This window comes from Opisthorchis viverrini (assembly GCF_000715545.1).
Source record: "Opisthorchis viverrini unplaced genomic scaffold opera_v5_88, whole genome shotgun sequence".
NCBI lineage: Eukaryota > Metazoa > Platyhelminthes > Trematoda > Opisthorchiida > Opisthorchiidae > Opisthorchis > Opisthorchis viverrini.
In genome coordinates this window covers 1,015,007-1,027,456 of record NW_008751745.1, presented here as the reverse complement: position 1 = coordinate 1,027,456, position 12,450 = coordinate 1,015,007, and the positions used below count along the sequence as shown (strand labels likewise).

Below are 12,450 nucleotides of genomic sequence, written 5' to 3'. Positions count from 1 at the left end.
CCGTTGACCCAGCAAACACACGACGGGGACATAGTAAGAAAAATTTCAAGCTCAGAGCACACATTAATTAGACAAATTTTTTTCTCATTTTGAGTGGTGGCTGCTAGAATGACCTCCCTCGGACGGTTGTCCACGCTCCTTCTAGAACCCAGTTTAAAGCACTATTAGATATTTATTTATGCGAATCCTCGCGCTGGCATGCATGCTGCCCCGCGCTGAGAACATAAAGAGCAGTGTTACACTTTTTTCACTTGTGCCTTTCAGGTGAACGACAGCCACTGACCGACAAGAACAAAACCTACCCGAGAAACTTGGGCAAAAGCCTCGATCCTGCGTATCGATCCGTGATCCATGATATTTGCGGATGAAGTTGGGGCACTAATTCCGTTGACTGAGAGGGAAGTAAGCGTGTCTAAGTGACTTTTGTGTCGCAGATAGATTGTAATGGGTCAGGAAAACTGCACCGACGATGGGCATTTGGACGTCGGCCAAAGGGAAGATCCACTTGAACGCACGTCGCAATCCGAGGTCAAGGGTGAGGAAACGTTCGCCGTATGTAGCGATGCGGGCACCGTTGGCGGCTTGTAATGAGAATGAGGCAGAATCGGGAAGTGGATTCTTATGTGGTAGCACACTAAATTCAGCTCCCGTTTCTACGAGGAAAGGTAGACCACTTGAACGACCGGTGATGTGGAACAGACGACTAGTGCGAGGAGGGCCACAGACACTCGTCGCCGTTACTGACTGGCCGGGGTGTTTAAAGGGGTGTTGGAACGCGGCTTGAAGGAACAACGTGGTTGACACTTGTGTGTTTTTGGGCCATAAGATTGGTGATACCAGCACCAAGAGGGACAGACACCAGATAACGATCTGGATCGTGAACGTGGTCGATGCCTGTTGATCTCTAACCGTTCAGCAAGAAGTCAGCAGGTCGCCCCGAAAAATTGTGTATTCGTAACATTAAAACAAATGTCATGATACAATTTGAACGACAGTTACAGAGTGTGGTTCAAGTTAAGGAAGAATGGTAAATGTGACAACGGATTACAGATACTACAGACCTATCCAAGATTCGAAAATTGTTGTCTATCACAAATGTTCACTTCAATCATGAAAGTCTTCTCACCGAGCCCTCGAAATATCACGGTGAGATAAGTTGAGGAAGACCCTGTTCACGCCAGGCGTAAAAAGTATCAGGCACCCTTCCAGGCGATGATTGTCAATGGAAAGAGTTTAAGAATCTCCATACGCGTTTCGTAATCAGCGGATCGGTGTTCGGCACCTGTCGTTGTAGCCCAGGTTACTCCAGATAGCCCAGGGTTACTCCCCCAACGCCCTGATGGTCAATCTTGGTTGGCGCATTCAAGGAGTAATCGGACGTAGATTTTACAGAGCGCTTGAAAGTACATAAATGGGTCACAATGCGCGATATATTATCTGAAGGAGGATGAACGGATTTTGGGTTTCTTTTACAGAGTGTACTGGTCTGGCTACCCGATGATTTACTTCACTAGGAGTGTGTGGTGAAAAAATAAAAATAATAACACTAGATTGGGTATACAATAATAAAGAGGTCAGAAGGATCAGACTCACTAATAATTGTTCTCTTTAAAATAGTTCGTCGTTGGTCCAGGTCAGCGAATAGACAATAATTCATTCATGGTGGTCCAGGGGTCTTCTTCTGAACATTTCCCACATGTAATAGATTCCGAAGATGGTCTGAAATGTTTTGATACCAGAGTTAGCACTTGAGACTCGCGGATGACCGCTGCAAGCGCGAGCGAAATCAGAAGAGCTAGTCGAAGCAAATGGTCATGTTTGTATTGCGTGAATCTTGTACAAGTGCGCGTTTTTGTAGTTTTTCGTATTCAAACAAAAACGATTATGCAATTGACCAAGTATGTAGTGTTATAATGAAAGCAAAACAAAGATACAAACACCACAGCAGGACGTGCTGGCAGGAATCCGGGTACATGAAACCTCTATGAATTCGGACTCATAATATTTTCTGGCCCATTTTTACCCTCTGCAGAAGAGCGCATGCTGATTCTTTCTGCGCAGACGCGTAGACATTGTTTTTTTTTTGGTGGGGGGTGCCATTCCAGTGACCGCTGTTTTGTGGCGTCGACATCCACTTAGGTGAAGTTAGCGTTGGAATTCCACGGTTTTGCTTCGTCCGCTGAAGGTGGATAGACGTGAAAAACATCCGGAAAAGGTTTGGCGGCGATCAAGGAGAAGGATGATCCTATAATTGGGTTTCGATTAACTCCAGCGGAGACCGGTGGAGAGTAGATTGATTCCTTTTTGCTTCGGATACAACCACTGGGCCACTCATATTTCTCCGGTTCTGTCCCTTATAGAAACAGCCGTTTGTTTTTTTTTCTGTCCNAGACTCACTAATAATTGTTCTCTTTAAAATAGTTCGTCGTTGGTCCAGGTCAGCGAATAGACAATAATTCATTCATGGTGGTCCAGGGGTCTTCTTCTGAACATTTCCCACATGTAATAGATTCCGAAGATGGTCTGAAAAGTTTTGATACCAGAGTTAGCACTTGAGACTCGCGGATGACCGCTGCAAGCGCGAGCGAAATCAGAAGAGCTAGTCGAAGCAAATGGTCATGTTTGTATTGCGTGAATCTTGTACAAGTGCGCGTTTTTGTAGTTTTTCGTATTCAAACAAAAACGATTATGCAGTTGACCAAGTATGTAGTGTTAAAATGAAAGCAAAACAAAGATACAAACACCACAGCAGGACGTGCTGGCAGGAATCCGGGTACATGAAACCTCTATGAATTCGGACTCATAATATTTTCTGGCCCATTTTTACCCTCTGCAGAAGAGCGCATGTTGATTCTTTCTGCGCAGACGCGTAGACATTGTTTTTTTTTGGGGGGGGGGTGCCATTCCAGTGACCGCTGTTTTGTGGCGTCGACATCCACTTAGGTGAAGTTAGCGTTGGAATTCCACGGTTTTGCTTCGTCCGCTGAAGGTGGATAGACGTGAAAAACATCCGGAAAAGGTTTGGCGGCGATCAAGGAGAAGGATGATCCTATAATTGGGTTTCGATTAACTCCAGCGGAGACCGGTGGAGAGTAGATTGATTCCTTTTTGCTTCGGATACAACCACTGGGCCACTCATATTTCTCCGGTTCTGTCCCTTATAGAAACAGCCGTTTGTTTTTTTTGTCCTAGCCTTGTTAGTCTAAGTTCAAAACTTCTATAGGACAAGATAAGTTAACTCCCAGCTTTTTTCCAGATAATGCCGAATTTTTGCTTTGATAGCTCTGAAATGGTATGGAGCAGGCTTGCTGTCGCATCCCTCCGATGTCTTGCCCACGAAAGTACCTTTGGAGTTGCTAATGGTTATTCTGAAGTATTTCCATGGTTTCATGTCTGCACAAATATTTTACAATGGCACTTAGTATCGCAACGACATCGTAGAAGAATGCTTGCCTTTACCGAGACTTCTCAATTGGCGGCATCTTCCGCCGGTACCTTTGAGTAATGTGAATTTTTCGCTTTTCGCTGTTTCATACGAGCGTCCGAATTCAGTTCGGTTGTCAAGTACGCAGTGTGTACAACTGTCTTTCGTATACATGCCGAAACCCAAGCCCACGACAGACCGCGCTTTTGACATTGTTCTTGCTGAGGAACGTGACAATTTACTATACCTCGATACACGGTGACTCCCAAGGTATCACTTGCTCATAACGCCTCATTGATGCCGTGACTATGTTATCACTCTGAGTTTACTAAGCAGTGTATGGCAACCTATCGCAGTTTGAAAACGCAAAACACATGGCGACCGGGTATTGAGCAAGGAACTCAGACTCTCGTTTTATGGACGAAATTTCTTACTTCTTTCACAGGAATGATTGGTTCATTTTACCGTAGCGCAAAAATCTTGTAAATAAATCTGTTACTTTGCTTGATTCGTTTTAGGCACTGTTGTGCGTCCGACACAAACACCAAGGTTTGCGATTAAGCAAAGCCTTAACTCTCCCGTGCTGAAATTGGACTGTTCGGCGCTAAGGTAGAGCTCACTATGCTTAAGAATACTAAGGGAAATGGACCAAAAATGTGCCTAGAATGCTGTGAAAACGAGTGACTCACGTTTTGAGGCACACTTAGGGAGGCGTTTATATTGATGTCGGATTATCGAGTGAATTAGTTATTAGCTACTTACGACATTCCAGTAATGAAACGAAAGGATATGTTCGGCGGTCATCTCCAGTTGTTCTGTTGGCTACCCTACTTTCATTATTTCAGGTCTACAGGGTTAATTTGGCGCACCGGAAACTGAGCTCTGAACGTTCTGTCCGAATGTGAATCTGGACACAGATTCTTCTGAGGTTCAAAAAGTCACGAAATTGTCAGGCACTACTCTGGGCACCCAGCTTTATCCAAACATGACACTGGTTTCGAAGTGACGAAAGTGACGTTTATTACTCTGTTGAAGTGCGAACATCACTCACTGTAGTCAGATATTTTCTTTCAAATTTTGTTCGTTTGTCACGCATTTGGGGTGTAAATATGTTTTTTATCCATATGCCTGCTAGGAGATCATCATGTGTCCACTCTCTAATCATCGACGTTAACTGTGATGATGGCGATATATTACGGCGTCTCAGAATACACGGATATCTGGTTTTATCTGCGCGGCCTCCAGGATTTAATTTAGTCGCACCGCACTCTTATTGGTGCACTGAACGGCGATTGCCATCTTGTCGCAGTTTGGTCTCACGTAATAACCTTTTTCTACTGCAAATTTCTCTCAAAATGAAACCAGACAAGCACCGTCCCTGCTGTTTCTGTCCCATAATTACAAAGTGCCTCCTATTTAACAATAACAATCGCAAACTTAACACCTGCGCACAACAGCGTGCACGATTTAACATCATAGAATGCTTAGGTGACCACAGTTATTCTTGTTAATATTTTTGCGTGTCAGAAAATTGGTTAATTACTACATTTTACGGACTGCTGGAGTGCCAACTCATGGTTGAACATTTACCACGAACACCGCCACATTATAAGTATTCTTTCTCATTCGAAAGACATACCACTGCTTTGATTTCGGGAATTCACGAGGTGAAACCAAACAAAGATAATAATGAAAACAGACTCTCACGCTATTTGGCGAAGCTGGAAAACCCCCCACTTGAATGAGATGCTAGCAAAAATAGGCATTGGACCACTAGACCGTAGTATTAGACCACCAGCTGAGCGTGAGCTTTGGACGTTTCTGGCAAGGATTCACTTGAGCCCCAGTCGGACTGTAAGAGCCTCTGCCTGCACTTTAGGAACGTGATAATTCGCAACGCTCGTTGCTAGAACCCAACCTCAACAAGGGTAGGTGTTGCAGCCAACTCCATTTTTAAACCACGGATTTAAGCATAGAATGACGAGTGTATTGCCTTCAGGCCATTTGTGGCAAAATTAGCTACTGCCTATGGCTAGTCTCAGGCCTTTACAAAGCCATGCGGCTACCAGTTGGTCGAATTCACCAGCCGACACTACACCCATCTTAAATCAGAATAGCGACGTTCATGTGCTAAAACAATTTGGCTGCCAGCGTGACGCCAAATTGATAACCTTCCCAAATTTAATTTTGAAAAAGGTGTCATGAAATACCATTGCAGGCAAGAGATTTGTTTAAGCAGTGGAATAAAATATATGCTGGACTTTTCGTGTCTAAGCAAAGGAAGGTTTCGATTGAAAATTGACTTCGCGACACCGAGACAAACGAGTTTTACGGTAAAGTGGGATATTTGTTCATCCCATGGTTCAGCTTGAAGCCTTGAACTATATTTTGAACCCAGGATGAGAACGTGTGCCAGAAAACGACGAGACCGGCTAGGTTGTTTACGCCCTTTCAAGCACATGTTTCTGTATCGACTCTTGCTGATTCGTACAAAATCCTGACATACTGGAACAGCCTGCTTCTAGAAAGAGGAAACTGTGATTTACTATGCCTTTTATAGATCACTGGCGGATGCCCAACTGTTCAGAAGCTGTCCACAGTTCAAGCCCCCTCAGACACTAGGCACATACGGTGCATAACACTAGTTGAGAACAAATATCTAATCTCATTCAATTCCTGCTCAACTATAACCATTCATCCACTCAAAGACAAAACCACTGTATTCTTAAATCGATTCAGTCTGACAAGTTGAGTGTTTGATCGTATTCTGTCATCTGCGAGTTTGTTTCGCGTTCTTGATATTGAGCTGCACCTTCACTATCATCACTAAAAAAACATTCCTGGTTTATTGGAATAGTCTCTGTTTATGAAGATAAAATAAAATAAAGTAGGGTTACTTTTGACGGCAAAGATACATTCGAAATAGAATAGGTGAAATGCGTTTGTTTAAAATAGTTGTTTATGTTGCTGGTGGGAAGGGAACAGAACTCTAGTTTTCAGTATTTGAGGGCTCTGTCCTGGGAGGGCTCACATCAAGGACTGGTCCTCTTATTAATGCTTTTTTATAAGTGAAATACACCTGATCGCTTATACCAACAGCAGTTTCTCCAACCGAATACATGTTTGTTGTAACTGTTCGCCATGGCTGTCTTCTACGGTGCAATGGTGTCTTTGCAGAAAGGCCACGCTCAAGAGAGGACATCACTAACAAGACAATACGACTGATCGATATTTGGTACTTTGTCTAGGTTTCGGTCCCCCTCAGCAAAGACAAATTTCGGTTGGTCCATTTAAGATGCCTGTGGGAAGTAAGGTATTATCATCGCCCCTTTCCTGTCGGTTACAAGTGAACCAGGAGGTAAGTGATTGCGGACAGAGTGTAGGGGGGATTTAACATTACACGTGCGTTTCGACTTCAAAGAGACCACTGTTCTCATAAGGTAGGGTGGTCATTGTTCGACCCCAGTCCAGCCGATGGAATAATTCACGCCAAGGTTTATGAACAAGATTCAAGAGGAAATTTCATTTGCTTGCGTTAAAAACCTATGTTAAAAACCATGATCTGCTATGTTTTGGTAAAAAAGCCGGGAAAATTATTCGAATCCCATGCTTTGCAAGAGTTCATGGGAAACGACTGACAGAGTTAACGACTAACACTTGCACAAGGAATTGTCAGTTTTGAATCCTCTCCGGAGTCAGCTCGCACGCAGTTTCCGAATGATCTAAAACCTGTCTAACCCAGCTGACCTGCCTCAGCAACGCTAGAAAATGAGAAACCAGAGCGGTGTTGAATCTTCCCATCTGAATTCGGACAAGAATGTTCGTAGCAATGACTGCGAGTTGGACAAATAAGTCAGCTGCACTTATATACACATTACACAATCGTATGGCTGTCAAGAAGACAAAAATTTGTTGGCTAAACTCTTGAATATTGCCAACCATCCGGGTCTCTTGTTCTCTTTTGGTGAGAGGCCTGGGTAAATTCAGTCGTACAACAACTACTGTCTACAACGATTGTAAACAGAAGGATATTTTCATAAAAGAAACCACTCACAAGGTTGCTGAAAACTCCTTGACAGCCCGCGACCGGTTTCGCGCTTCTTGGAACCCATCAAATAGACGCAGTCCCCGAGTTTTCGTAAACCTTATGTTCTACTTGTTGTTGTTCCATTAATGTTGTGTTTTTATCCCACGTTATGAACAGCACTCAAGAAAATAACCATTTGGTGCACCGCTGGTTTGCACAAAATAAACTAAGTTTACATAAGAGTCGAAGAGGGGTTACGCTGGAAAGCAACCTCAATGACTATGGATAATTTATGTGATTTTGGCACCAATTGAAGTGGAAATCGAAATCACTTGCACGTAGGTAGGTTCTAGGTTGGGTTTAAATGGTTTGTGCTTTGGAAGGAACAGACAAAGTTCATAACTGACGCATACAGAGGCTACCTAACTCATCAATTACCCAAGTGGCTTGCTTTGAAGAACACTTTTTCACAAAACAGATTGCTGCACGTGTTTTTGTTCAAGGACATAACATCTTGAGGGAAACTGCTCCTGTGGTTATTGAAAACTTTTCGACAGCCGACGACAGGGGTTCGTCCACTGATCCGAGTTTTCGTCAGCTTTATGTCCTACTTGAACGCAAATTGTACAAAATTTGCGAATTACACACATTCACATACCAATTTGGTCTAGATGAGAGACTCAAGTAAAACAGCTGAAGCAAAAGGCAGCCTTCACTCAACGCATTCAGTTAAAGAATACATAATCGCAAGCTTCAACTGGGATTAATTTGAGCTTCCAGTTAAAACCAAAAAAGTGTATCCTTTTTGTCATTTTTTTCTGAAGGCTGTAGCACTTGCATAAGGACAGTCGTAAAATTTGCGACTTATCTGTGAACGTATCGGACAGAAGCAAACTGAAAGGCATTTCACACGAATTCGACGTCTATATTTCTCTGGGAGATGTGGGACTATGCATAGATCCTGGTCGTGATAGCGTATTTGCCTTGTATTACCTGCATAATCATTTTTAAGAGGTTCAAGGGTATTCTGCCAATACCGTGTACTTTTATTTATCTACGGAGTGAAGTTATTTAAAACAAGTACCGATTTTCTGTCGTTTACTCCATAATTACACGTCACGTGCTCGTTCTTTCTCCCACTCATACTGCGTGTATACGAGCGCGAAACTTTAATTTGAAGAAAATACGATCTGCTCCATTTGTAACTAGGCGCCAGCAAGATATCTCTCAGTTTGAAAACACTTCACAATGGTTTCCCAACTGACTGTAAGTGAACAACGAAAGCAGCGAGGAATTAAATGGCACAGTTAACAAAAATATGTCTCCCAAACAGTTGTGCTAATTAAATCTACCTTTTGGAGCCATCTGAAATGGTCATCTCTACCCCAGTCCCCATGGCCGCACCCACTTTGCAATGCGTGTTAAGGACATGTGATACGACAAGTGTAGAGAAGCTACAGAAGTTCGGCTCGGCGTTTATGCAACGAACTTGAATGATGGAGGAAAGGTGATAGTTGGAAGACTAACGAGGCGTATACCGATAAGTGGCCCCTCTGATTTATGGGTTTAGGCAACTTTTCTGTTCGTCGTCCACGATATACAATCATAAAGTGTAATTTTGAGTAGATATTTGCATGCGACATTGTCCGAACCTCGGAGAACTGTTTCAGAAGGACTCCAGCCAAGCTGATGAAGTTTTGACGGGAAGCAAACCAGGGTGGTTTCTGCTGATTGAGCGGATCAAGTCCTGGTTAGGTTGTTCCACATTACCGTTGTGGGTTTACACGTTGCTTCCCGTTGGGCAATGGCTACCTTAAGTAGGAGACAAGTGACAAACGAACACTTGTAAAAATCATCGTGTGACTTACGTCAAAACATTCACGAAGTTTTACTATTCACCCCGATAGATGAGACAGCCGATGTATTAGAAACGTGTAGTAACTACTAACAAGCGATTAGTAACATAAAAAAGGGGAGTAATGCACGGCAATGAAAACGAGCTCAGACAGTGCATCAGTATATACCGTTTTCTGATCAGATAGGCATGAAAGTGGACAAGCCTACGCGCATGTTGGGTGATTAGGCAACCCTACGCTGTGGGCATATACGTCTACGAAGCCAAAAGTAATTGGACTGAACATTCCGAAGACCTCCCACACAGTAGATCTATGGTACGTCAAACCCTGTCATTTGCATATTAATTCCCGCTGAATCTCCCATTAATTATGGTCTTTTCCAACCTAATGTGCCGTACAATGTCGCCGCGTATTTCAATCAGCCCGATTTTCGAGACATCGCAATACCTTGTTGTTTGGACGTACCATATTACTCATAAGTTTGCTGTCAAACAGCAGCTGTATAAGCGGTGTTTTGTACCTAGCTCTAGGACAGTGAATCTCGAAAATTCTGAGCCATCGCCCAAGCGCGTAAACCCTTTTGAGCATGTGACCCAATCTCTACTTCCATAAGTTTTGATATCAGTCGCTCTTCAGACAAGGAAAATACGCTCTATATCTTCAAATCCTCGAAATCCAGTCAGAGCGGTTGCACGAACCTGTGCTAAGGCCTACTAACAAGTAGTAACATAAAAAAGGGGAGTAATGCACGGCAATGAAAACGAGCTCAGACAGTGCATCAGTATATACCGTTTTCTGATCAGATAGGCATGAAAGTGGACAAGCCTACGCGCATGTTGGGTGATTAGGCAACCCTACGCTGTGGGCATATACGTCTACGAAGCCAAAAGTAATTGGACTGAACATTCCGAAGACCTCCCACACAGTAGATCTATGGTACGTCAAACCCTGTCATTTGCATATTAATTCCCGCTGAATCTCCCATTAATTATGGTCTTTTCCAACCTAATGTGCCGTACAATGTCGCCGCGTATTTCAATCAGCCCGATTTTCGAGACATCGCAATACCTTGTTGTTTGGACGTACCATATTACTCATAAGTTTGCTGTCAAACAGCAGCTGTATAAGCGGTGTTTTGTACCTAGCTCTAGGACAGTGAATCTCGAAAATTCTGAGCCATCGCCCAAGCGCGTAAACCCTTTTGAGCATGTGACCCAATCTCTACTTCCATAAGTTTTGATATCAGTCGCTCTTCAGACAAGGAAAATACGCTCTATATCTTCAAATCCTCGAAATCCAGTCAGAGCGGTTGCACGAACCTGTGCTAAGGCCGTGACCTCAAAGCAAGGAGTTGGTCATCATAAACGAGAGATTCAGATGAGTCTCTCGTGAAAACCAAATTGATTTGCAAATGAGTGCATTTCTCGAAAACAGTCCAATTTGGGTTCAAGTAGAAGATAAGGTTGACGGAAGCTCGGGGACTGCGCCTACCTGATGAGCACCAAGAAGGGCGAAACCGGTCGTGGGGAAGCTTGTGAGTAGTTTCCTCTAGGAAAAAGGATTTGGTTAATTTGCCTAAACGCACGATCTAGGTGTCCCATCTGACAGGTAACATATGGTCTAATTCAGCGGCTGACGGCCAGTTATAATTGCGGAGAAACCGAATTCTACGAACTTCACCTGTGTTTGTTCATTGGTCGCAATCGGACAGCAAGCATCATATCGAATTAGACGTGGGCAGACAGTATAGCTAGGTGGACCGTGGTTCCATAAGAAATTAACGGTAAATACTGAGCAGAATTAAAGGAAAGCTTACGGCTAGACTGAACCTTGGGCAGTCAGCAACACAGGATGGCACAGGAGGGACAGTGTGCAATCGAACAAATGCTGTGCAGTTAAGAGGGGGACAAAATGTTCAAAAACAGATCCAGAAATGAATGCGAATAAATCAAGTCTTGAAAACAGTTATTACAGAAAAACAGCTAATACTGAATCAACTTTGTATAAAATACAAAAATATAAAAATAAAATTGAAACTTGAGCAGTCACCAGAAGATAATGGATTAGTTTGGTGAATAGAGAAGCATAGATAATTACGTCATATAATTAACAGTGGTTTAACTACCACAGTTCTCACATCCAGCAAACATACTATCTCCCATTCCCATTTCAGCTAGACGGGTAATGCATATCGTCTTTTGTGCTAGCATTATTTATCCATGGTGTTGGCCGACTTAAGCCATTTATCGTCCTTGTATTCAAACAAATTCCACACCGAAAAACTAGTTCTGTCTACACTACCCTACTAGGGACTGAATTTTACTTTTCTAGACTTCCACAAACAAACAAAACAGACTCCATGACATCGTATCCCTTGTACCTATCCAAGTATGGCGTCCCTATTTGTCATGTCCCTTCAGACTTTCCGCAAGCTGAGGTACATCCTTCCCACCCTCTAATAGGTCTGCTGGTCCGCGGTTCTCCACCTCGGCCCAACTCTGACAGACAGACTGTTGTAAATGTCATTGGATAAGGAAATGATGCGGAAATTCAATCTGGCCGTTTTCACTTCCAGCGTTCGCAGAATTCTCCTAATCATGAGGCTTTTATCAATGGGAGGGAGTGGCACGTAACAAAAATTTTTCCGAAAAAAAATCACTTGAATGAGGATTTGTCTGCTTAGAAAATTCATGCTCCCTTGCTTAATCGTCCATTCAACCTTGTGGCTTCTGGATTCGCTTGAGCTACAAGTAGGCGGATGGTGTTTTTAATTTTAATGCTTATCGCAGGTGCACGTGCCACTCAAAATTTGTGGTTGAACTGGTAGAGGATGTGGCTGGTCAAGAATGATAGTTTGGCTACTCCTAATCAACTGACCGTTAATTGAACAAGCCAAAGAACGTGTATATTTACTTGTTTCACCTGCTTCAACACGGAGCGATGCGTTCAATCAGCAGTTCTGCGTCTTGGTGGAATCGTTCAGTCGGATAAAGTTTGCTAAGGACCAGCTTGATTCATTCTCCGATCACGCTTAATTGTGGGAATTTCAGGGCACCAGACCACTTGATTGCCTCGCAGGCAGTAAACCGGTTGAGTTGCTCAGTTCACCACTCACTCATGCATGAACCAATAAGCTCGTCTCT

At 43.3% G+C, this 12,450-nt stretch overlaps 1 protein-coding gene across 1 annotated transcript in view; it reads right to left on the bottom strand.

Annotated features, from left to right (window-relative positions):
- Positions 1-3,468: 3,468 nt before the first annotated feature.
- The window catches only part of T265_05007 (hypothetical protein), a gene marked incomplete at both ends in the record, with an annotated part of 50,736 nt that continues 41,754 nt past the window's right edge, over positions 3,469-12,450 (bottom strand). The window contains one exon of the mRNA XM_009169897.1: positions 3,469-3,645. Coding sequence (XP_009168161.1) covers positions 3,469-3,645 — 177 coding nt within the window. The remainder of the gene's footprint in view (positions 3,646-12,450) is intronic.